The following is a 26,662-nucleotide window of genomic DNA, read 5'->3' as shown; positions in this document are numbered from 1 at the left end:
TACACAGGGATTCTCCCTACTCTTAGTTAAACCAGCAGTGTCTGTGGTTTGAGTCCATCATGACCTGGTAGAGATGATAGGGCTTCACTCGCTTTAGACACAAGTAATACAAGACCACAGCCTTCACTGGGAAAACCCAATAGCTCTCTACATCTCTACAAGTATGAATGGTTGTCATTGAATGTACTGCCACAAGAGGGCAGTGTAAACACAGACAGTTTAGAACCAGTCTGTAATTAACTGGTGAAAAGTTATATGGGAGTTTCATAAAACTACCCCGGTCCATTACTGAAAGAACTCACCCAGAGATAACACCGCTGATTCTTCAGCGGTAGATAAATATGTTATAGTTGTACATGATTAGATATGGCCAACACATGTCAATAGAAAAAAATAGACAGCACTCAATTAAACACTATACTATTTGTAATTTAATTCAGAAATATGGTGGCGCAAATGTTCAGGCATCTTCTTCAGATTTCTTGTGCCAGAGAAAATATGAATAGCCATCTTGGTATATGCTGCAGAATCTTGTGCAACAAAAATAGATTTTTTCCATATATGGAAATCCAATATAGCGGAAAGTCTTAATTTGTCTTTTCTTCTGACAAGGGAGGGCTGTTCTGATAAAAATTTTCAGGATTGAGCTACATAGGCCAATATTGACATGACACTGAAATACTTCAATTAAACTGAATTACTGAAATTTAAAAAATTAACATAGTATTTATTGCTGCTTTGGTGTCAGTGGCTTGTGTTTGAATATAACCAACAGAATATATTATTGAACAGAAATGACTGAATTTTGGCATGCATTTATTGAATTAGTCAATATATTACAGTATATTATTAGTATGTGTGAGGTAAAGAGAGGCTCAAACCACTAAGGTCCGAATGACAGAAGATATTTCCCCTCTGTCACCACGTCCACTCTGTCAGTCTCATTTACATTACATTACATTACAGGCATTTAGCAGATGCTCTTATCCAGAGCGATTTACATTGTATCCAATTATACAGCTGGATATATACTGGAGCGATGCAGGTTAAGTACCTTGCTCAAGGGTACAACGGCAGTGTCCTACCGAGGAATCGAACCTGCAAACCAACTCCTTAGCTATTATACTACACTGCCACCCGCCTGCTTGCATTGACTTGTTTGCATTTTACTTTTATTTTCTGATGTCTTTTTACTCCACTGACAAGCACTTTGAGCTGCTTTTTACATAATGACAAAGTGTGTTGTAGCTGCTGATGATTTATTTATTTATTTATTTATTTTAAACACAGAATGTGTGTTTAAGCAGTAGTTAGCCAACATGGGCACACAGGGTTAAGTGTATCGTGTTTAGCTGGAGTTTAAACTTCAGGTTGAAACCCCTAGGCCACAGAATTGCAATACAACTCGAACAGTTGTTTCCTTTTGTCACAGATTTGGATAGCCGTTCCAGTTGTGCTGCAGTTCTGTGGTCTAGGGGGTTTAAACGTGAGGGTTAAACTCCAGCTAAGCACGCTGCAAATCACCCAGAGTTTTAGCACATTTAGAAAAATCACTTTCCTGAATGATGTGTCATCACATTACTATCTAAGCAGTGTTTCACAGCAAATTCTGAGTTTTCTGAACATCTACATATGGTTTACAAAGGTCAGGAAGCTGCTTAATCTGGATTACGTCAATTCTAATCTTGGAACTCAGAGACTGTGTCTCAGGACTCTGTTTTCCAGAATCAATGGTGATTGGCGTATTAAGCACAGTCAATGGTGCAGTACGTGGGTGTACAGGGCGTGGCTAATGAATGTCGAAAATTTCATTTACATGCATACAGTGAGCTCCATAATGTTTGGGACAAAGACATATTTTTATTGATTTGGCTAGGTACTCCACAATTTTAGATTTGTAATTATGCAAATCACATGTGGTTAAAGTGCAGATTCTCAGCTTTGTTAAAATGTATTTTTATACATTTTGGTTTCACTGTGAAGAAATTACAGCACTTTTATACATAGCCCCCCATTTCAAGCTATCATAATGTTTGGAACAAATGGATTTCACAGGTGTTTCTGAATAATCAGGTGTGTTCAACTGCTTCCTTAGTGCAGGTATAAGAGACCTTTCAGTATCTTGTCTTGATTCTTGGCTTTTGGAAGTCTGTTATTGGTGTTTGCCAACAAGAGGACCAGAGTTAGTAAAGTCAAGGAAGCCATTAAGAGGCTGAGGAATAAAAAATGAACAGTCAGAGACACAGGCCAAACCTTAGGCTCACCAAAACAAACTGTTTGGAACATCATTAAGAAAGAGAGCATCAGTGAGTTCAGAAATCGCAAAGGGCCTGGTAGACTAAGGAAGACCTCTACAGTTGATAACTGAAGAATTCTCACCATAATGAAGAAAAACACCCAAACGCCTGTCCGATAGATCAGAACACTCTTCAGAAGGCAGGCATGGATGTGTCCATGACTACTGTCTGCAGAAGACTTCACAAACAGAACTACAGAGGCTACACTGCAAGATGCAAACCACAAGTTAGTGGCAAAAACAGGATGGCCAGGTTAAGAAGAACCTAAAAGAGTCTGCAGAGTTATGGAAAAAGGTTTAGTGGACCGATGAGAACAAGATTCACTTGTATCAGAGCGATGGAAAGAGTAAAGTGTGGAGGCCAAAAGGAACTGCCCAACATCCAAACCAATCCACTTTTCTGTGAAACATGGTGATGGGAGTGTTATGGTTTGGGCATGTATGGCTGCCACAGGTACTGGCTTACCTGTCTTCATTGATTATATAACTGCTGATAGCAGCAGCAGAATGAATTCTGAAGTGTACAGAAGCATCTTATTTGTTCAGGTTCAACCAAATACCTCTAGACTGATTGGACGGTGGTTAATCCTGCAGCAAGACAATGATCCCAAACATACCGCTAAAGCAACAAAGGAGTTTTTCAAAGCCAAATACATGAAAATTCATCCCTGGCTAAGCCATTCACCCAATCTGAATCAAACAGAAAGTTTGTGTTTCATATGCTGAAGAGAAAGGGTAAGGCAACTAGCCCCCGAAACAAACATGAACTGAAGATGGCTACAGTACAGGCCTGGCAGAGCATCACTAGAGGAGATGCTCAGCACCTGGTGATGTGCAGAGCATCACTAGAGGAGATACACAGCACCTGGTGATGTGCTGAGCATCACTAGAGGAGATACACAGCACCTGGTGATGTGCTGAGCATCACTAGAGGAGATGCTCAGCACCTGGTGATGTGCAGAGCATCACTAGAGGAGATACACAGCACCTGGTGATGTGCTGAGCATCACTAGAGGAGATACTCAGCACCTGATGATGTGCAGAGCATCACTAGAGGAGATACTCAGCACCTGGTGATGTGCTGAGCATCACTAGAGGAGATACTCAGCACCTGGTGATGTGCTGAGCATCACTAGAGGAGATACTCAGCACCTGGTGATGTGCTGAGCATCACTAGAGGAGATGCTCAGCACATGGTGATGTGCTGAGCATCACTAGAGGAGATACTCAGCACCTGGTGATGTGCTGAGCATCACTAGAGGAGATACTCAGTACCTGGTGATGTGCTGAGCATCACTAGAGGAGATACTCAGCACCTGGTGATGTCTATGGGCAAGTTGTGAGGGTGAAAGGTATAGACACAGATGAACTTGTAATGGGAGAATGCCACAGAGTGTCTGAAGGTAAAACTGCATCCACAATTTACTATATACCCTACTTGAACGCATACACACAGCAATTGTTTCAATACAGAACTGTGTTTTTCTGCTAACTTCTAGCTGATGACTTCAATAGAAGTCTTGTGTCCTTTCAATAAAACGACCAGAATTTCATATTAAATCTGAAAATAAATAAAACGTAATTATTAGAAACGTGTGTGAAACATATTTTCAATCCCGTCTCCTTTCCAGAGTGCTATGCTACTATACCCCATGTAGCCCACAAGGGAAAATGATTTGACTGCCAAGGATGTGCATACAGACTGACAACCTTCTCCGTCATCCAGTGCTTGAGCTATAGGCCATATCAGCACAGACAAATTACCACCCGTTTTCAGGAGTTCTAAAAATTCTCACGCAAAGAGGGGAGTTGCAATGAATGCATGTTTTATTAAATTAGACAGAATACCTAATTGGACTAATTTACATAATCTCCACCCTGTTTTAGCACATTCACTGAACATGAACACATTTAACTATGCATCAAAAGTAAAGTCACAGAGTGACATAATTCCTGGAAATTACATCCTAATAGCAATTAGTACCCATTCCAACAACAGATAATGCAGTCTTGCAGAAACTGCTTCTGTGTTGGAAAACAGTGGCAATCCTTCAGTAAAACTGGCCCTGACTCTGAATGTGAACAATCCATGCAAAAGGAAACCTGAACAACAGTTAACACCTCTCAGTCATCCGTTAACTTAATTTTGCACCGGGACTCAACACAAAAACAGCTGGTTCTGTACAATGGTAAAACATACACATGTCAATACCTTGAAATAAAAGCTGATTGATTGTACTTTAGCCTCATATTCATCTGAGCATCACTAGAGGAGATACTCAGCACCTGGTGATGTGCTGAGCACCACTAGAGGAGATACTCAGCACCTGGTGATGTGCCGAGCATCACTAGAGGAGATACTCAGCACCTGGTGATGTGCTGAGCATCACTAGAGGAGATACTCAGTACCTGGTGATGTGCTGAGCATCACTAGAGGAGATACTCAGCACCTGGTGATGTCTATGGGCAAGTTGTGAGGGTGAAAGGTATAGACACAGATGAACTTGTAATGGGAGTGTCTGAAGGTAAAACTGCATCCACAATTTACTATATACCCTACTTGAACGCATACACACAGCAATTGTTTCAATACAGAACTGTGTTTTTCTGCTAACTTCTAGCTGATGACTTCAATAGAAGTCTTGTGTCCTTTCAATAAAACGACCAGAATTTCATATTAAATCTGAAAATAAATAAGACGTAATTATTAGAAACGTGTGTGAAACATATTTTCAATCCCGTCTCCTTTCCAGAGTGCTATGCTACTATACCCCATGTAGCCCACAAGGGAAAATGATTTGACTGCCAAGGATGTGCATACAGACTGACAACCTTCTCCGTCATCCAGTGCTTGAGCTATAGGCCATATCAGCACAGACAAATTACCACCCGTTTTCAGGAGTTCTAAAAATTCTCACGCAAAGAGGGGAGTTGCAATGAATGCATGTTTTATTAAATTAGACAGAATACCTAATTGGACTAATTTACATAATCTCCACCCTGTTTTAGCACATTCACTGAACATGAACACATTTAACTATGCATCAAAAGTAAAGTCACAGAGTGACATAATTTCTGGAAATTACATCCTAATAGCAATTAGTACCCATTCCAACAACAGATAATGCAGTCTTGCAGAAACTGCTTCTGTGTTGGAAAACAGTGGCAATCCTTCAGTAAAACTGGCCCTGACTCTGAATGTGAACAATCCATGCAAAAGGAAACCTGAACAACAGTTAACACCTCTCAGTCATCCGTTAACTTAATTTTGCACCGGGACTCAACACAAAAACAGCTGGTTCTGTACAATGGTAAAACATACACATGTCAATACCTTGAAATAAAAGCTGATTGATTGTACTTTAGCCTCATATTCATCTGCTGATCGTGAGTCCAAGTATATAGCAAAAAACCAACCAAATTTCACTCTACTGTTAACATACTTGTGGAGGGCATTGTACATCGGTAATTGTTATCACCTCTGCAGACGTTGCAATGATGTTCTGCAATGCAGGTTTTGAGGCATCCGTGAGTTTTGCCCATGTACACAAGTCCACAAGGACATTTCATCCCATAGGTCACATTTGTGGTCTTGCAGGTGATCTCACCGTTCATTTTCATATTTCTGACCAGAACTTTGGATGAAAATAGTTGCATTCAGATGTAAAGCTGCATGGTGCACAATCTTCGTATCTGTAGTTACCTGCTGGAATATTGCACAGAAAGTTCTGGTGGTGTTTCTGCTTCAACAAGCATATCTGTTAGATTAAGAGGATATTTATAGACCGGAGTCAGAGTGGACGATTTGCCAGTGTTTATTATCTGTGGGAAGTGTATACCAAGAGGAGAATATTGAATGATGCATTTTGGATTTTTAAAATTCATTAAATACTGCATGCTGAATAAGATGTTGGACATCGTTTGACTGTCTTTTGTGATTGTGAGCCACTCCACTGGCTATCGGTTGCTGCAAGTATCAGGTTCCAAGTCTTGACCCTAGCCACTGCAGCCAACAGGATGGCCCCCGCCTACTTACAGGACATGATTCAATCCTACATGCCTGCTCAACCACTCCGCTCTGCTGCAGCAGGGCGACTTGAACTCCCCACCATCGGGGTGAATGGTTCTCGCTCATCCCAACCACGGAGGTATTCCACCCCAGTCTACACGGCTGCATATCTGTTGGTCAGGGGCAGAATTATTCACACTCCTGTCCATACAGATCCATATCTGTCAGTCAGGGGCAGAATTATTCACACTCCAATCCATACAGACCCATATCTGTCGGTCAGGGGCAAATTGACTCACACTCCAGTCCATACAGACCCATATCTGTCGGTAAGGGGCAGATTTACTCACACTCCAGTCCATACAGACACGTATCTGGTAGTCGGGGGCAGATTTACTCACACTCCAGTCCATACAGACACGTATCTGGTAGTCCAGGGCAAATTTACTCACACTCCAGTCCATACAGACCCATATCTGTCGGTCAGGGGCAAATTGACTCACACTCCAGTCCATACAGACCCATATCTGTCGGTCAGGGGCAGATTTACTCACACTCCAGTCCATACAGACATGTATCTGGTAGTCCGGGGCAAATTTACTCACAGTCCAGTCCATACAGACCCATATCTGTCGGTCAGGGGCATATTTGCTGACACTCCAGTCCACACAGACCCATATCTGTTAGTCAGGGGCAGAATTACTCACACTCCAGTCCACACAGCTGGGTATCTCCCGGTCAGGGTTGTGCTTAGCAGTGGCCAAGGCACTGGGCTGGGCAACTAGGTGATGTAGACCTGACTTTGCGATGGCTTTCCTGAAAAGACAAAAACACAAAACCATTTAACCCCTAATACAGCTGAAAAATGATCATTTAAACCCAGTAGCAACCACAAAGCCATTTAAACCAAAACACAACCTCAATTTAGAGCTGGCTGATAAATCATTACACTAATTACTGAATTTACTTTGAGTCAGATAACGATCATCGCCACATTGTGGCATGTTGACTTTATTTGTCTTCTTTCCTGTAATCACACCTGGCGGCATAGAGGACTAGAGGGCACGGGAGACACTTTCGAAGGAAAAATGTGATTGGAAAAGACTCATCACATGATCACGTTGAAGCTTTGTGTCCCTTCTGATGACTGGATGTCATATCAACACCCAACAGACATGAATGGGGATATTTTTCCTGGAAGAATTTCAGGTGGCCTCTGAAGTTCGGGGTTTTGCTCAAGTTTTACACTTTTTCATAATGCGTCTCAGCCTTAACGAATGGTATCATTTGGACGTGGGTGTACAATTGTTGGTCAGATAATCAGTGTTTTGAGTGACTCATTTTGCTCATAACAGTGTCTACCTGCTAACAGAGATGTCCGACAAGGGCACAGTCTTAACCTAAGGAGATGCACGTGCATGGTTACCCAGGGAAACGGAATCCGAGACTGCCATGCTACAAAGCCCAGAGAAAAGGAAGGATCTGGAACACACATTTAACACCTGGTGCGTTCTGGGTAACCTTCTGTGTTCTTTGGGGTGCAGAACCTGTACCATTTGTTCCAGAACGAATCAGCTGTTTTCAAACTTTCACCTGAATGGTGCTTCACCTGAAACACTTGTCTTTCCTCAAACTATCTCTATACACAAACATTTCTAAATGGCATAGTAATGACAAAAAGTTAAAACTGATCTTAAGATCTGCTTTGCCAACCAATTTTTTTTCTTTGATTTATTATTAAATAAATCCAACTGACATATAATAAAGAAAATTTTGAAAATAAAAATTCACATTTGATCAAAAGGCACCTGTTCTTTGAAAGAATGAAATCAATCATTTATTACAATTACACAGTTAAACACATCACTTGAAATTGAAAATGGGTGTAAACAGTTTCTGAGCTAAAGTCCGCACAAATTTGGGAAGAAAAAAAAAAACACTGGATAAGCCAAGGACCCAGTAAGTAAGGTTCTTTCACCATGCATTCCAATGTGCCTGTTAAAGACTACAGACTCAGAGAGAAAATGCACGGACTGCAACGGGCTCCTGTTTAACATTAAAGTTTCACAGCAAAACTCTCAGGTGATAAAACTATTTCGTAACCGGAGGCAAAACTCTACACTCCATTCAGAACAACAGTTTTTCTTTGAGTTGAAGACGTGCTAGAATGGGTTACCTGCTTCCACACCCTCTTCAAAGTACTCTTTGTGTTCCTGAAGAACACTCATCTCAGCTAAACTGGGTCCATTACTGTCGTGGTAGAGACTGCTCCAACAGCTGAGTATATGCGCCAAGCAGTGGGAGAAATCAGGACCACACTTTCTTTGAAGGGTTCTTCATGAGAGCTACATCGATCATTTATAAATACTTCACAGCAGCTTCTTAGCACTCCATAGACAGTCCTGACAAAAGCACTAATGAATTTGTATGCAGTTTTTATGTAGAGGCTATATCCTGCTCATCTGTAAACTCTAGGTGCATCTAAAGAAAGCAATGGCTTCCATCTCATAGCTCTAGGTTCATTTGCCCCTACGGTGCAGTCAGAGCTGTCGATATGTCCTTTTCCCACAAGAGAGACAATGTAGAAATGTCATGCTAAATTTAGCCTAAAGACATTCCTCCAGGGAAATGGATTGCTCTAAGACTACATACTGCATGTTGTATTACATCAGGGTGTTAACTATAATTTTAAGGTCTGCAACTTGGCAACTTGCAGCCGAGACACCAATGACAGCTCTGTACCCGCACACTTCCCTAGCCGGAGCACCCGATTGGACTACTCTAAGTGCACATCCACAGACCCAGGCACACCGCTTCCTGCGCCCAGCGGGTGATGGGACTTCTGCTAACCACCCCTTAAGGAAGTAAGGGTGTACATACGAGAGGAACCCACTCCATGTTTCCAGCTGGGGGTCGTAGTAGGTTCCCTGCAGGGGGCTCAGGGACCCCCGTCTGGGGGAGCCCAGCCTCCAGCAGGCTGAGCAGGTCTGGTACGGGGACAGCGAGGGACGCCTACGGCTGGGCCCCCCCCTGCTGGGCCAGGGCCCGCGGGCCTTTGAGATCGGCGTGGCGCGGTGCCGTTGGGCACGGCGGTGCCCTGCGTACGGGGCGCTGGAGAGGAAGGCCTCGGCCAGCTGCGGGTGGGAGGAGTTTCGGCGGAGGCAGCGAGGGGTGCGGATCAAGGCCCGGGAGTGTGGGTGCTTGCTCTCCTTCTCCTCCTCCCGTGCCTCCTCCTCCTCTTTCTCGGGAGTGGCGCCCCGGTCCCTCGTGGCAGAGCCGTCCTCTGGCGATGATTGGCAATCGAGGGCGCTCGCTCGGCCCAAGTCGCTCGGCTCTGGCGGTCCGCCCTCGCTCGCCGCCTCCTCCTCTTCTCCAGAACATTCGGTTTTGCCGTCGTCCTCATTGCTGCTGTCCCAGTCCCCGCCGCTGTCGCCGTCCGAGTCGGACAGGGACGGAGCGTCCCTGCAGCCCTCTGTCGGCTCCCCCAGCAGCGTACGCACGTTCCCGCCATCCTCCTCCTCCTCCGTCATGCGGACGAGGCTGGCCAGCAGCAGGGACGAGCCCAGCAGGTGGGCGTCAATGGTTCGCGGCCTGCCCGGTCTTCGGCGGCGGACGGCGAAGCGGGGTTGGAGCCTGGGCGCGGTGGTGCTGGAGCGGCGGCGGCCATGGCAGGCCCCGCCCCCCAAGCAGCAGCCCACCGGGGCATGGTGCAGTGCCTGCAGCTGGACGCTGGAGCGCCGCCGCTGGGCCAGCATGGATGACGGCAAGCCGGCGCTGGACCGCCGGCGGGCCTTGCTGGTGGCTACGGCGACGGCGGGCCGCTTGTGCCGGCAGCACTCGGCTCCACCCCCTCCTGCTGGCGCCCTGCCCACTTTCTTCCTCTTAAAGTGCCGTCTGAAAAAGGTGTCCATGGCGACCGCAGGAATCGGCTAAAGGCACCACCTGTATCGCACCTCCACAGTGGCTGCTGGGAAGAAAATGAGCCGTGTTAAGATGGGTGCTACACAGAATAAGTTGGGCTGTCTCAGAGAATGCAGTACTGTTCTTTTCACCTCATGTAGCGAGACCTGGAGCAGACACTTTTTCAACAGCTGGACGATTTTTAATTAGCTTGACTGTAGTCCCTGTTTCAGGTACCTCGAAAGAACAACTGACTCTACATTTCTGGAGTTCACATACAGTAGTTTCTGAAGATAACTGCCACTGTTTTAACTGTTAACATGGAGGTAAAAGGCATTCTCACAATGTTGGATTTTTACATTGTCCTGCAGTCTATGAACCTTTGACTCATAAAATCCTTAACAATCCGACCTGCCATTTCGGGCAATGGAAAGAAACAGCTCATGACCTCTGACTCCAGCCTTGCTTAGTTTGTGTAACTATTGTGAGGTGACCAGAAGCAGTTAATCCCTAACACAGTGGAGCGTCTAAAGGATGAGTAATGAAAAATGTAAAACAGCCGTCACATGCAGATGACATCACAGTGGTGATCGCCATGGCAGGTTTAACTGTATTGTGTAGGACCGACACCCTTTTCCTCTGCACTTCTCCAAGTGATTTTGCTTTTATCAACTTTTCTCATTTTATGATCACTTTGATTATCTTGTGGAGAGTCAGTTTAACTGGTTTAGGAGGAACCATTTTAAAACCAATACTAGTAACTTATACTGTATATCTACAATACAACAATGATAATGCAGCATGCCCTTAAAGTGACAATCTGGAAGATTTCAGTTTCATTCCCTATGGCGGTGCAGTAATTGCAGGTGTGTTTTTGGACCTCGCTTCTCATAGATCCAACCGGATCCAACCAGTGTCGCCTGTGTGACGTCAGTCAGTTGGCACGCCAACTATAACACTTACTATTTACTGAATTAAAAAACGGTTGTTATAAAAGTAACGTTATGTACATACTCATTCATTGTCTAACATTAGGCTAACTCAAGATGTCTTTACACTGCCGAGCCGGGTTAAAATGCCGTAGCAAACCTGGGGTAGAATTAGTGATGATCAATTTCTGCAAACGTTCTTTATCCACCTTTTGCCCGGTATGAACATCTTTAAACTGCAGAGAAGAATTTGCGGGATTCGGTGTGGCTTGTGCAATTATGTACCTCGTGCACAATAAGCAGTCTTTTCGTGAATGATTGTCGTCTGGTATTTTTGAAACAACTGCCTTGCAAAATGTTACCCCTGGTGTTCCTGGTTTTGCTAGCTAAACTGTTTGAGAATAAAGCTGAGCTGGGTGTTAAATTAGCAATCAGAACAAGAAGAATAAAACAAAACCAAAGGAGATTTCATCAAAAAGGGCATAAAGACTGAAGGAACATATGAGGAAGCGTAATAAAATAACAATGCTAATCCATACTGCCGTATTCTTTTATTTAGTTTTCTCCTGCATGACGTCTTCAGAAATCAGACCCGGCTCTGCTCCACATACCCCGGCTTTATTCCGATCATTATAATATATTGATGAACTTGATGGCAATGTAAATAGCGGTAACGTTAAGGCCAGTTCAGATCAATGATTCGCAACGAGGCGAAACGGTTTTAGAATGTTGCAGAGAAAATTGCAGCGGTGTGAACTGGCTAGTAGCAGAGCCGTTGCCTGCCCTGAGGTTTTAAAAGACCGTCCTTGTCAAATCGCCAAGTGCAGTTTTAGAACGTTTACAATCAGACGTCTTGGAATTTTGCAAGTTGCACCCAGTCTCGTTGCGAATCATTGATCTGAACTGGCCTTAAGTTAGCTACACTACAACGTTGCAACAAGGTAGCATTGCATTCGAGAGACGGTTTGCGAGGTCGGTACCGGTCGGTAGCTAGCGTTTTTTTCTAATTGTTAGCCGACATTAGGTTGTGTTAATTACATTAGCTAGCTAGCTAACGCAACATTACCTGATATGAGAGATGGATACCTTGCGCAACGTTGTCTAAACTAATGTTGTCTTTCTTGACATGGTCTGGTAGCTAGCGTTAGCTGTGCAAATAGCTATGTAATTTAGTAAAGTTACATTGTCATTAAATTTAATATGAATTCTACATCAACAAATAATATGATCTCTCATGTTACACAAAAACATTTTAGGGTTCCATAACTCCCCCAACACCCCCCCCCCCCCCCTTCTCTGTTATTGTATTGTAATGCATGCAGACAACGGAAAAAACAGTAGGCCGCTCACACACAAGTGAATTGAAGAGCGAGCCTGTTGCGTTAGTTCCGCCTACCCTCTCTGGCGGACCATGAAAAATCGGTGATGAAAAACGCGTCACTAACTGTGCGCCGCTTGTGATTTTTTCCCGGGAATGTCGCCACAGACACCAAGTTTTTTAATCATGAATTATAATAATAATAATAGATTATTAAATATATAAATTAATATAAAAATAGGCTCAATCACCATTGTGTTACCCAATGCAGTGATAGATAGTGACTTAAAAGACATTTATTTTAATGAAAATCTTTGAGATTATTACTTTAAATACTGTAGCAATGTAATACTCTAGCAAAATACTGTAGCAAATTAATACTGTAGCAAAATACTGCAGTGATTTAATACTTTAGCTAAATATTGTAGCGATTTAATACTGTAGCGATTTAATAATGTAACGATTTAATACTTTAGCAAAATACTGCAGCGATTTAATACTGTAGCAAAATACTCTAGTGATTTAATACTGTAGCGATTTAGTACTGTAGCAAAATACTGGAGCGATTTAATATTGTAGCAAAATACTGTAGTGATTTAAAACTGTAGCAAAATACTGGAGTAATTTAATACTATAGCGAATTAATACTGTAGCAAAATACTGGAGTGATTTAATACTGTAGCAATTTAATACTGTAGAAAAATACTGTAGCGATTTAAATACTGTAGTGATTTAATACTGTAGAAAAATACTGTAGCAATTTAATGCTGTAGCAAAATACTGTAGCGACTGAGAGAAAGCAGATCTGGGATAACACTCGTGCAGATTCAGACCAGAATACAAGCTTTTTAAAATTTGAATTGTATCCCTGATCTTATCCCATTTTTCCAAACCCCTACCTCAACCAAATTGTGCCACTTCCTGCCAACACCAGGAGGATATGGCAGACACATGACTCAAATTCATGTGATGTCCATTCTTACTATTTTCCACATGGCAGACGCACCTTCAGTCATATCTTGCCCATATGGTCAGAGATTAACGAGGTCAGCATATTCTCTGTTTGTGCCTCGTGGGCGCCTGGTCTGACCAGTAGCGTCCGCTACAGAGTGATGAGACCAACAGAACTAGCTGGTTTACCCCGAGCGTCTTACCCATGAGCGTCTTTGCAGTGTGAGCCACCCACAGGTCCCAGAGTACCGGTTTAACAAACGTCTACCCATGCAATCCCATCTACAGTTACAGCCACAAAACACACAAAGGGGCATCAGACAAAACATCAGAGCCCATAACTGCAATCCGGAAACCACAACTGCCAGCTTCTGGTAGTTCCAATAAAACCTTTTAAAGGTCAAGCATTCAACAACAGTTAGCTTAGCTAAAGCTCATGCGAAGGCTTTGCTATTGCTAATGCACATGGCCCAAATATTAGCTTTGCTAATGCTTCAATGTATGGGCAACATGTTAGCTTTGCTAATACTCAAACACATTGTCCATAAGTTAGCTTGCTATTGCTCATATGAAAAGAAGATGCATTAACTTGGCTGAAGCTTATTCATGCATCCTGCACATTAGCTGTCTAAGCTAACGTTCGTTGGCTATGTAGTTAGCAGCTGGGGACTGTGAAACAGGGCTGCTGAGGCCAGGCACTGCCCAAGTGCTGAAACCGCAACCACCGTCTCCCAGAGTCCTCCTGCCCAAGTAAAGGTTAATTACATAACTACAGATTCAGTTCCTGAGACAAAGCAGACATCCAGCTACAAAAGAGACGCCACCAGCTTCCTGGGCTAACGTGCTAAACTCTGACAGCCCAGCTGTGAGGCCAAGTACACAGTGCATAACTCATAAGAATAAATAAAAAATATGATCCAACCCCTCATAGCATAGGGGTGATGTCATAGTGTAAAGAAGTTCAGCTTTGCTCAACAAATCCCTACTGCCATAGCATAGAAATTCACGATAGTCCTAAATGTTGGAGACACAATGCCACCTACATGCAGCCACTGGTCAGATGTTCTTATCCAGAGCGACTTGTATAAGTACATATTTTTTTTCAGATGTCTAGTTTTGGAGCAGAATGTCCGCTTTTCAAATAATTTGTACAGGTTCGGTTTGCATTATTGTATTATTTGTACAAATAACTCCGGTCTGAATAACTGATTAAAATTTGACCGCTGGTTTGTAATTAATTTCTTCTGTCCCCATCCAATCAGAGAGAAGCCAGAGCTATTCTACAGTAATTTAGAATCCAATTAGAGAGAAGCCTTATATCAGAGCTATTCTACAGTCATTCAGCATCCAATCAGAGAGAAGCCGCATATCAGAGCTATTCTACAGTCATTCAGAATCCAATTAGAGAGAAGCCTTATATCAGAGCTATTCTACAGTCATTCAGCATCCAATGAGAGAGAAGCCTTATATCAGAGCTATTCTATAGTCCTTCAGCATCCGATACCAGAATACTGAGAGGGCAAAAGCAAATTGTGATACAGACTTAAACTGTTCCCACTTTAGTGGTGTGATGGTATGCCACAATACTCAAATATGAAATAGTGCTACTATAAACTAAATGGTACACCAGAATTTTAATTTACTGCATGTCTGAAAAATTCCAGTCATTATAATAGAAATAGCCATAGAAGAGAAAGAGTTAATGAATGAAACAATGCAACCGCAGAGCAGAAACGGTGATATGGTCCAGCCAGGAGACTGGGAGGGTGGCGGCACACCCAGGCCTTGGCAGTTATTAGCCAAATTCGGTGTGGTTTACCGTGGTAGACCAGACTGAAGGGTCTCTCTCATTTCTCAGCCTCATAATGACTTGCTTGGCTTTCATTGGCACAACTCTGGTCCTAATGTTGACAAATGCCAATAACAGACTCCAAAGGAAATCAAAGGCCTAGAATGAAGACTGGATACTGAAAGCTGCCTTATACCTGCGCTGAGGACACAAGTGAATACACCTGATTATTCAGAAACATCTGTGAAGCCATTTGTCCCAAACATTATGGTGCCCAGAAATAGGAGAACTGTGAATAAATAGTGCTGTAATTTACACACAGTGAAGCCAAAATGAATTAAGAATATGTAAACCACATGTGAAATGTTTGATCACAAATCAAAAAATGTGGCGTATAGACCCAAATCAAGAAAAAAAAACATCTTTGTCCCAAATATTATGGAAGACGTGTTGTATTAGGAAAGACGAAATCAAAATTTTGACGGAATCTAAATTTTGTTGTTGTTTAATTCTGTATTCTATGTTTCATCAAATGGCTCAATTTATCTTGTAAACATACGATAATCTGCTGACCTGGGGAGTATTTCATGAAGCAGGATTACTGTGTTTGGTGGATAACTGTGCTGAGTAAAACCTGGAACAGCTCTTCTTACTTCCACCCGTGTTCCAGATTTGGGGGTTACTCAGTGCAGTCATCCAGTTTACCCGTTCATCCTGCTTTGTAAAAAAAAAAAAACCAGGGGTCCTGGTTTTAGTTTTTATTTAATATTTGCATTAAGAAGAATGATATTTAAATCCCTAGCTACATGTAAAATATTTTAGTCCTTTCCATCACATTTTAAATGCAAATTTCTTTCATTTGAAGTATTGTAGCTAAATGGTGGTTAGCTGCTAGCTTGCAAAGCATAAAATACTCTGGTGATGGTCCCATTTTACTGCAATGTATGACTGGGATTCCAGTGTCTGTAATTGCAAATATTGAGAGCAAAATTACACATTTAAAGCAGATTATAATTTTTTTCCTTAATAAAGTAATGAGTCTCAGTGCTGCCCCAGGCTGTGAATCTCGAGCACCTAGAGACCCACATTACACTGCACTCCTTCTATAGGCGTCACCATAGAGACCCACATTACACTGCACTCCTTCTGTAGGCATCGCCATAGAGACCCACATTACACTGCACTCCTTCTGTAGGCATCGCCATAGAGACCCACATTACACTGCACTCCTTCTGTAGGCATCGCCATAGAGACCCACATTACACTGCACTCCTTCTGTAGGCATCGCCATGGAGACCCACATTACACTGCACTCCATCTGTAGGCATCGCCATAGAGACCCACATTACACTGCACTCCTCTGTAGCATCGCCATAGAGACCCACATTACACTGCACTCCTTCTGTAGGCATCGCCATGGAGACCCACATTACACTGCACTCCATCTGTAGGCATCGCCATAGAGACCCACATTACACTGCACTCCTCTGTAGACATCACCACAGAGACCCACATTACACTGCACTCCTTCTGTAGGCATCGCCATAGAGACCCACATTACACTGCACTCCTCTGTAGACATCACCACAGAGACCCACATTACACTGCACTCCTTCTGTAGGCATCGCCATAGAGACCCACATTACACTGCACTCCTTCTGTAGGCATCGCCATAGAGACCCACATTACACTGCACTCCTTCTGTAGGCATCACCATAGAGACCCACATTACACTGCACTCCTCTGTAGACATCACCATAGAGACACACATTACACTGCATTCCTTCTGTAGGCATCACCATTTACAGCCCTGGATTATAATTGTAAAAATAGTGAGCGCTGTGACATCATCCGTCTGCACCGCGTGCGAGAGACCTGCGAGCGCTGTGACATCATCCCTCTGCACCACGAGCAGGAGACCTGCGAGCGCTGTGACATCATCCCTCTGCACCGCGAGCGGGAGACCTGCGAACGCTGTGACATCATCCCTGTGCACCGCGAGCAGGAGACCTGCGAGCGCTGTGACATCATCCCTGTGCACCGCGAGCAGGAGACCTGCGAGCGCTGTGACATCATTTCCGGCTCAGCGTCGACTTTTAATGCCAATTGCAGAGCATACTGGCAGGAGAGAGAGGGAGGGGATTACGCACTAATCTCCTGCTAAAGAGCTGCTCTAGCACAGAGTGCATTCACAGAACCAGCGCTACGGTATGCAAAGGATTAACCCCAGATTAAATAAGATTATACGAGGCATATATGTTTTTTTTTTTTTTTTTTATAAATGTAGAAAACTATTACATCACATGAATGCATTACGTTTTTCTTCACTGATCACTTTTTTCAAGACATTTTTCAAGCTAGAGAACTGGAAGTTAGGACTGCACTAGGGGTCATGCAATGTTTAAACCAAGATTTAACCCTTGACCCTCAGGTCTGTCTTTCTGGAACACAGCAGTTATCCACAGGCCAGGAGAAAGCTTGTGAATTTTTTGTGCAGCTCTTATTTATGCAAACACACGTGACTGCGCTCGTGCAAACACACGCACACACAGGCAAACACGTGCACACACAGGCAAACACACAGCAACACGCAACACAGGCAAAACCGCACACGCAACACCGCAGGCAAACACACGGCACACGCCCAGGCAAACACACGCACACCGCAACGGCACATACAGCACACGCACACCAGGCAAACGCACACACACAAACACGCAGGCAAACACACGCACACACAGGCAAACACACGCACACGCAGGCAAACACACGCACAAGCAGGCAAACACACGCACACGCAGGCAAACACGCGCACACACAGGCAAACACACGCACACACAGGCAAACACACGCACACACAGGCAACCACACGCACACACAGGCAAACGCACTCAGTCTGCACTCAGCCTCAGTCTGCACTCATCTGCACTCAGCCTCAGTCTGCTCTCAGTTTGCACTCAGTCTCAGTCTGCTCTCAGTCTGTACTCAGCCTTAGTCTGCTCTCAGTCTGTACTGAGCCTTAGTCTGCTCTCAGTCTGCACTCAGTCTCAGTCTGCTCTCAGTCTGCACTCAGTCTCAGTCTGCTCTCAGTCTGCACTCAGTCTCAGTCTGCTCTCAGCCTCAGTCTGCACTCAGTCTCAGTCTGCACTCAGCCATATTACACTACATTTGTTTAGCAAGCGCTTTTATCCAAAGTCTCCAGTAAACTTCCCCACAGTGGGCAGCATGCCCTGTGACAGATTTGTTTCACCAGCAAACCTGCAGCAATGAGAAAACCCCAGCTCTGGGGCCGTATGTATCAAACATCTTAATAATTACACTTAAGAATCTCATGAGAGCTTACTTTGGAGTGAAATAATTCTTCGCTTAAAGTGGTCGGTAAAACATAGTTATCAAGCAGCTCACTTTCTCATAGATAAGTCTTGAGAAATTCTCAAGAGTAACGCTTAAGTATGTTTCTGCGACAATCACAGGTGCTGCAAACAAAAGGATTAAGATGATGTCATCAATTGCCGAAATTGCTAAGAGACAAGAACCAATTAGCTTTTGGGAAATCTGTGTTCTATTGATGGGTCAACACAAGTTTTCAATAAAGTTAAACACACCCTCGTTATGAAAGCTGCCTTGTTGTCTAATGTTAGTCTAAGCAAAATGGATGTGAAAAGAAAGCCGAATTGGACTGTGGAAAAAATGGTGATGTTGGTAAAGAAGTGGAGGCAAAGAAGGAAATAATTAAGGGAAAATTTAGCCCCACACTTACAAGTCAACACAAAAAAAGAAGTTTGGAAGCAGATCCCAGACTGCATTAATGTAAGCTCCTCCACCATTCGCAGTCCAGAGGAATGCAAAAAGAAATGGCACAATATTTTATCCAAAGGGCGTCAGGAAATCTCCGCTTTCAAGAAGCCAACATCTGGCACTGGTTCGTAGTCTACGTTATTTATTTATTTATTTATTTATAAGACACATTTGTTACATATTGCTGATGAACATTAATGTAGTTATATTTTTTTATTCAGGTGGAGGTCCTGCACCTAAACCTTTAAGCGCAGTGGCAGAAGTAGTTCTCTGCATTCTTGGAGAAAATAATGCCACAATCAGTGGAGTGGGCGACTGTCAGGATGCTGCACTACTCAAACTGAAAACTAGTAAGGTTGGCATGCCATTATAAAAGAACTGTAGCTCAATACTCAATACTTATTTTATTGATACAAATGCATATTCACAAGAATCAACTAACTTAACAAAATGAATTCTGTTTTTCAGTAATGCAGATGAAAACACCATCTCGTCCCCTCATGAGCTGCCTTTAGAGGAACTCCCAGCTGCAGCAGCACTGCTTCCAGGCCCATCTTGCATTCCCTCTCCAGTATGAGGCCCAGAGCCCCTGCTCCCTGAGCCCCCACTGGCCACTGCCACTCCACGGCTCAACCCGGATGAGGTGGAGGATATAGATTGACTGCAGAGAGAAGAGTTGCGGATGAGCATAAGTTTTAAGGATGAAGGAGCATTATTATGAACTAAAAATAAAAAATATGAAATCTTGACTATTGCTGTCTTTTTTTTTTAATCCACTCAGCATTTATAATCAATAGATTCGGGGCTGGAGTGTGACAGGAGCAAAATAATAAAGTGGTTCTTACCCAAAATTAAGGTTGGCAAAGTGCTGCCTAAACACAGTGGCATCAGAGGTAAATGGGATGCTAGGCGGGTGGTCGTCATCATCATCATCATTATTATGATCTCCCTCATCAGGGGGGAGAGGAATGTTGCACATTTTGCATATGTTATGCGAGACTGCACATGCCATAATAATATTGCTGGCCTTCTGTGGTGTTTGGCGGATTTCCCCATGAAGGACATGGAACTGGAGTTTCCATTGGCCGATGCCCCTCTCCACAATGCTTTGGGTGCATTGGTGAGCCCTGAAAAGTTCAATTATGTTTAGATGACCATCAAACATAATTGACCTGGTTGTGGTCTTGGGAATGGTGTGAGAAGTCAGCATAATTATGGGTAGCCTTTATCTCCAAGGAGATGGCACCCGGATGGAACAATGTTCCTGTCAAACAGCTGTTGCAATCCACTTTCATTCAGGATGCGTGCATCATGGGTAGATCCTGGCCACTTGGACACAACATTGAAAATGTTGTAATCTGCGTCAAAGACTACCTGGGTGTTGATGCTGTGGTACCTCTTCCTGTTTACAAAAGTCTCTTCATCTACGCTTGGAGCAATTATACGAATGCGGATGCCATCAATTACTCCAACCACCCCCGGGAAGCCCGCTAGATGCATAAATGCACCTTGCTTCTGGTGGATTAACTGATGAGAGGCTGGAAATTTTATAAACCTCCTCACTATGTGAGGTGCTTCAAGGGCTGACACAGTTTTTGCCACCACCCTGCTGATGGTGAATTGTGATGGTCCCAAATCATCAACATTACATAACTGCATAACTGCAACTACATTTTCCCTGTGGCTAGGAAGTGCAGCGTTAAAATGACTTGCATCTCTGCCGGTGTTGCGCTACTTCTCAAAGTTGATGGTGATATTACATCCCGCACAAGATCGGTGACAGATGATTCCCTGATGATCTAAGCAATAATGTTTGATTAATTGTGCATAATCAAACATTTGTAAAACATTCTTCCTGTCTCGGAAGGTGCGTGCGTGTCTCCGTCTTCGCAGCTCTGCCATCTTGCCTACTCCTAGCCAAATTAAGAGAGCCCCAGAGGTCTCTTAAATACCTGACAGGTTAAGAGTATTCTTAAGTCAAGAGAAATTTGATAAATCACTTTTATTCTTAAATGTGAGTGTAGGAGTAAAAGTCACCAATTCTTACACTTAAGTTACACTTGAGACTAATTTTTTACTTTGAGCGGCTTGATATATACGGCCGCTGAGCTCCCCATTTACCACAATCACATGACTGTGACTTGGCTGGAGGTTTTATCACAAATTCTGACAGTGTAGCAAAATGTGCTTATTTGTAAAACAAAAAGTTCCATCATGCTTGCCTGTTATTTTGAGGCTGACATGTGCTATGTGCACGTTTCAGCAAAGGAGACAGATAGCTGGGAAGAAGACATTCGGCTGTGACATGTACACCCACACACACCCACACACATGCACACACACACCCACACACACCTACACACACTGTGATGACCCTCCCCTACACTGCTTGCTTTGCTTGTTGCTGGTTCCTTGTCTCTATGTTGCAGGATTGGTGGGCGGAGCCCGCAGGGCAGAGCTGGGGAGGGCCATCAGTGCAAATGGCGCACAGCTGGGCCTGGTGTGTCCCAGGCCTTAAAGTGCTATGGCTCCTTCCAGTCTGGTCTTCCTCTCTCTACCTGGTTGTTCTTTTGTTTGAAAGCCTTTCTTTGCTTTACACCTTACAACATTCATGCTGCACATACACTGTCATCCATGCACTGCTTACATACTGATACTCATCCATATTAGTTGGTATGTTTGTTCTTTTCTACTTAGCATATTCTTTAATAAATATCTATTTTGTTATTCCTTCAATTGTGCCTGTGTCTCCCCTTTGTTGCAAGCCTGAGCCAGTTTGTAACAAATGGGGTCTCATCCGGGACTCTTTTGGGGAAGCCCTGGAATTGTTTGAAATAGTTTGTTAGCACTTTGGTTCATCTGTACTCCCTGCATTGGGCCCTGTGTGGGAGTTGATCTATGCTGGACTGGTTTCCAGTGTGGTAAGTACCTGGAAATGCTACATAATAAGTGTGGTGTTATCTGAAACTCAATTTGATAAGTGTTAATTTGTGGGAGATTCAGGTGCAAATCAGAAATTTGAGTTGTCAATTTGGTTACATACTTAAAGTAGGCTTTAAGATTGTTTGGTTTTGCCCTCTTTCGGTTGTTACTTTATTGTTGTGAAATACATTTCTTTTGTTTGTTTTTCGGTGGAGAGAGGACTATGTTGGTCTCTGGCTATAGCTCATGTCAGAGACACTTCAGTCTGCTTGCTACCGGATTAAGGATGATAAGTGCCTGTCTCCTGGTGTGTACAAGGAGGGATAGTCAGAGCCAAAAATATTCCCCAGGTAGGTATAAGCAATGTGTCCTCCATAGGTGTACTCTTTGGTTTGTTGTTTTGTAGCTGGTTTATTGTTTTTCAGGGACACCGCCGTAGCCTGGGTGAAGCAGTCAGTTTCTCCCAGTGCAAGCAGTATACTGGTGTATAAGTATCCACTGCCAGTATACACATGAAGACTAGGGTTAAGTTAGCCAGTTAGTTGATGGGTTAAGTAAGTAGCCAGGTGGGGAAGCTCCACCTCTGTAATTGGGCCGTCTTGTTTGCACCAAGGGGTTAGGTACAGGTCAATTTTGTTTCCTGGTCTGGTGTGCTCAGCCGGGGGGAGAGCGAGGTAAGTATGCTGCAAATTGGCCTTCAGGTTATCATTGATCCTTGCCAGAAGTCAATTTGGTGAAGCTATGGCTTTGGTAGAAGATTTTTACCATTTTTGACTCCATCTGAGAAGCTGTTAGACTGCTACACTAAAGATCAGTTGCTAAAAATTGTAGAGCATTATGGGGTAGAGATTCCTGATAAACGGCTTAAGGATAGTATTAAGTCCATGTTAAAGGCACGATTAGTGGATTTGGATATTATTCCTGCTAAAGAGGAGCCTGCTAGTGCTGTCAGTGACACATTGAGGGCTGAGTCAATACTAAGAATGAGTTCACCCATGCATTCCGTCTCTACCTGGCCATAGTGTTGGGCTAAATTTTGAACAGCAGAAAGAGCTAATGATGATACAATATCAACAGGAACATGAACGTGAAGAACGAGAATAATTACGTGCACTCGAGTCAGAAAAACTCAGATAGAATGCTCATCTGCATGAAGTTGAATTGGCACATGAGCAAGATTTGCAAAAGATAGAATTGCAGCGGTATCGTTTAGATCTAATTAGAGATGGTAAACTTCCGGTTGAATACTCGCTTGATGAGAAGTCAGAGGCCCAAAGGGCAGTGGTATTTCCCTCGTTTGATGTTTCTGCTAACCTGCGCCAAGTTCCCAAATTCAATTAAAAAGATCCAGACACCTTTTTCTTGTTGTTTAAGTGTTTGGCAAATTCTCGTAAATGGTCAGATTCTGACCAAACTTTGCTGTCACAATGTGTCTTGACGGGTAAAGCTCAAGAGGCTGTTTCCGCCTCTGATGAGAGTGGAAACTATCTGACTGTTAAAAGTGCAGTATTGAAAGTGTATGAATTGGTTCCAGAAGCTTACCGTCAATGCTTCAGAAACTTCAAAAAAGGGGGTAAACAAACCCATGTTGAATTCGCCAGAGAGTTAATAACCCAGTTTAATCGCTGGTGTGTTGCGTCTGAGGTTGAAAATCTGGAGTTACGAGAACTTGTCATTCTGGTACAGTTTAAAAATACCCTCCCTAAACGTGTAGCCACATATTTCAATGAGCAATGAGCGGAACGTGCAAACTGCCTCTGAGGCTGCCATGATGGCAGATGAGTATGTTCTAACTCACAAGGGAAACTTCGGAGATCGTGCGCGGGGTGATTGGGGTCGCAGAGAGAATTATTTTGGTAATCGCCAAAATAAAATGTCTGGGGGTGAGGTAGAGGCCTGTTCATACAAATGTGACCTGGGCTCACATGGTAAAATGGACTCTAGTCAGGTTTGTCATTACTGTTTGGGGAAAGATCATTGGAAGAATGAATGCCCTGTTCTTAGAGCAAAACAGAAGTCTCCTAATGATAATCGCCAGGTGAAGCCTGCCGCGTTGGCCATACCCGCTCCTATCGGTATTAAGGCTGATGCTATTGCTGCAGTTCAGTTTCATACCAAACCTGCTGTGTTAGCTGCCCCAATATCACCCCTCACTAATTGTGTTACCCCTGCTGAAGTGCAGGCGCAGCCAGAGTTGTGTTTGGAAAGTGACTCTGGTTATTCGCCTTACATTCCAAGGTACCTGAGAAAATCTTGTGCGATACAGGTGCATTGGATTTATTCATTTTGGAATCTGTATTGCCTTTTTCCTCTGAGTCAGATACTGGTCGTAGTGTGCTGATTCAGGGGATGGGGCTGCAGGTTCTGTCAGTCCCTCTTCATAAACTCATGTTCTCCTCAGATCTGGTGCAAGGTGAAGTGTCCATGGGAGTTTTCCTTCTCTGCCTGTTGAAGGAGTGGTTGTGATTTTTGGGAAAAACCTGGCTGATAAGCGTGTCTGGCCTGACGTGCCGCCTTCAATGGTGGTTACTTCAACAGCTCTTGTGAGGGAGCCCAGCAAGAGTGAGCAGAGTAACCCAGAAGTGTTTTCAGTCTGCGCTGTGACGCGAGCTATGTGCCATGCCAAAATTGATCCAGGTAAAGCTATGAGTAAGAACACAGGAAATGTTGCTTTCCCTGTGCCTGCTTTCCCTTTGTTTGTTTCTCGTAGCGAGTTGGTGAAGGAACAAAAGGATGACCCCACATTGCAGGAGTTGTTTGACCGGGTTCTCCCTGCTGATGAGATGGAGAGTGCCGCTCAGGGGTATTTTATCCAGGAGGGTCTGTTGGTGAGAAAATGGCTGCCTCAGGGTGATCAGTTTGTTTGAGATGCTATCTTTTAAATTGTGATGCCACTTAAGTTCCGAGATGTTTTGCAGACTGCACATGATGACATTGCAGGACACCTAGGGGTTAAGAAAACGTATGACAGGGTCTTGTGGTATTTCTATTGGCCCCGTTTGAAGAGGGACATTTATCACAAGACCTGCCATACTTGCCAACTGACTGGTAAGCCTAACCAGCCCATAAAGCCTGCCCTCCTGTATCCTATCCCAGCAGTCAGTCAACCCTTTGAGCATTTGATTATTGATTGTGTTGGTCCCCTGCCCCGGCCCAAAGCTGGTAGTGTCATGGTTCTGTGTTCCTGTCTGTGTTTTCCTTGTTGGGCCACCAGATGGCGGCACTTCTGTTTTGTGTCCTGCTCCCCCTGTTTAATTGTATTATTGTTTTCAATTGTCCAATCATTGTTTTCTGGCTGTCTCGTTTTCCCTTCCCCTTCCATGGCCTGATTGTTCATGGTGCCCTCCTGTGTCTCATCAGTGTCTGTCTATTTAAGTTCCCTTCTCCTGGACGCAGGTGCTGGATCCTTGTTGATAGTGTCGGTTGTGTCTGGTTGTGTTTGGTTGCTTGTCTCTGATTGTGTTCCTGCTCTGTGTGTTCCTGCTATGTTCTGTTTCCCACGTCCTTTGGACTTTTGGTTTTCCTGTGTACCCTGTGTTTCTGAAGTTTTCCTTTGTTTTGAAGAGTTGCCCAGCAAGGCCTTTTGTTCCCTTTTTGTTTAGTAAAGTCTTTTGTTCTTACCTTTTTGGAGTTTGAGTTTTTCCCCCTCCACATTTGGGTCCTAACCCTCCACTGCACCCTGACAGGCAGTACATATCTGTTGATGGTAATGTGTCAATCAACCTGATACCCTGCTGCTTATCCACTCCGCAACATCACTACTAAATCTGTTGTGAAAGCTTTAGCACAGTTTACTTCTCGCATGTTTGCAGAGATTTTGAAGCAGGTCCGAGTTAAACATGCTCAGGCTAGTGCCTACCATGCACAAAGTCAGGGGGCCCTAGAGTGCTTCCATTTCACACTGGAATCACTGTTGCGTGCCTGTTGTACAGAATTGGATTGTGACTGGGAAGAAGGGTTGCCATGGTTAATGTTAGCTGCTAGAGAGGTGACCCAAGAGAGCACTGGATTTAGTCCAAATGATTTGGTGTTTGGACATGCTGTACGTGGTTCATTGGCAGGATGATTGGAAAAGCATCTGCACCCCCAGTCAACCTGTCAGACTATGTAAACGGTTTCAGGCGGAGGCTGTATGAAGCCAGTAAGATGGCAAAAGAGAAGTTAGAAACTTCTCAAAGTAAGATGAAGCGCCTGTTTGATCGCCGGGCTGAACGCCAAGATTTTAGCCCAGGTGATCAGGTTCTTGCAGTTCTGCCAATTGTTGGTTCTGCCTTTCAGGCAAAATATACTGGACCTTACTCTGTTGTTCGACAAGTGTCTGATCAGAATTACTTGATTGCTCCTCCAAATCGAAGGAGGTCCACCCAATTGTGTCATATCAATCTGTTGAAATCCTATTATGTCCATCCTTCTGCTTTAGACTCCATACCAGAGGTGAAACCCGTGGCTTTGGATGCTGACGTGGGGTGTTCTCCTCCATTCCTGGTGGCAGCCGGTGTTGAGGAGGAGCTGACTGCACCTGATGACTGTACGTTAAGAGGTAGATTGAGAAACTCTGAGTCACTGGGTAAGCTGGACACTATTCTAGGACATTTGCCTGACTCCAAGCTTAGAGAGTTAGTGGGTATCATAAGGCAGTTTCCATGTTTGTTTACAGATGCACCTTCTCGCACACCTGATTCAGCATGATTTTGATGTAGGGGATGCTGAGCCTATACGCCAGCAGTTCTACTGTGTCTCCCCTGAGAAA

The 26,662-nt window shown here is 43.8% G+C and overlaps 1 protein-coding gene across 1 annotated transcript in view; it reads right to left on the bottom strand.

The window, feature by feature from the left end:
* The window catches only part of LOC135242604 (diacylglycerol kinase zeta-like), a 152,977-nt gene that overhangs the window by 116,093 nt on the left and 10,222 nt on the right, over nt 1-26,662 (bottom strand). Inside the window, exons 2-3 of the mRNA XM_064313754.1 lie at nt 9,186-10,272; nt 7,013-7,121 (exon numbers count right to left, since the gene is read on the bottom strand). Coding sequence (XP_064169824.1) covers nt 7,013-7,121; nt 9,186-10,216 — 1,140 coding nt within the window. The 5' untranslated portion in view covers nt 10,217-10,272. The remainder of the gene's footprint in view (nt 1-7,012; nt 7,122-9,185; nt 10,273-26,662) is intronic.

The sequence above is a fragment of the Anguilla rostrata genome, chromosome 16 (assembly GCF_018555375.3).
Source record: "Anguilla rostrata isolate EN2019 chromosome 16, ASM1855537v3, whole genome shotgun sequence".
Taxonomy (NCBI): Eukaryota; Metazoa; Chordata; class Actinopteri; order Anguilliformes; family Anguillidae; genus Anguilla; species Anguilla rostrata.
This window is presented reverse-complemented; position numbering and strand designations above follow the sequence as displayed.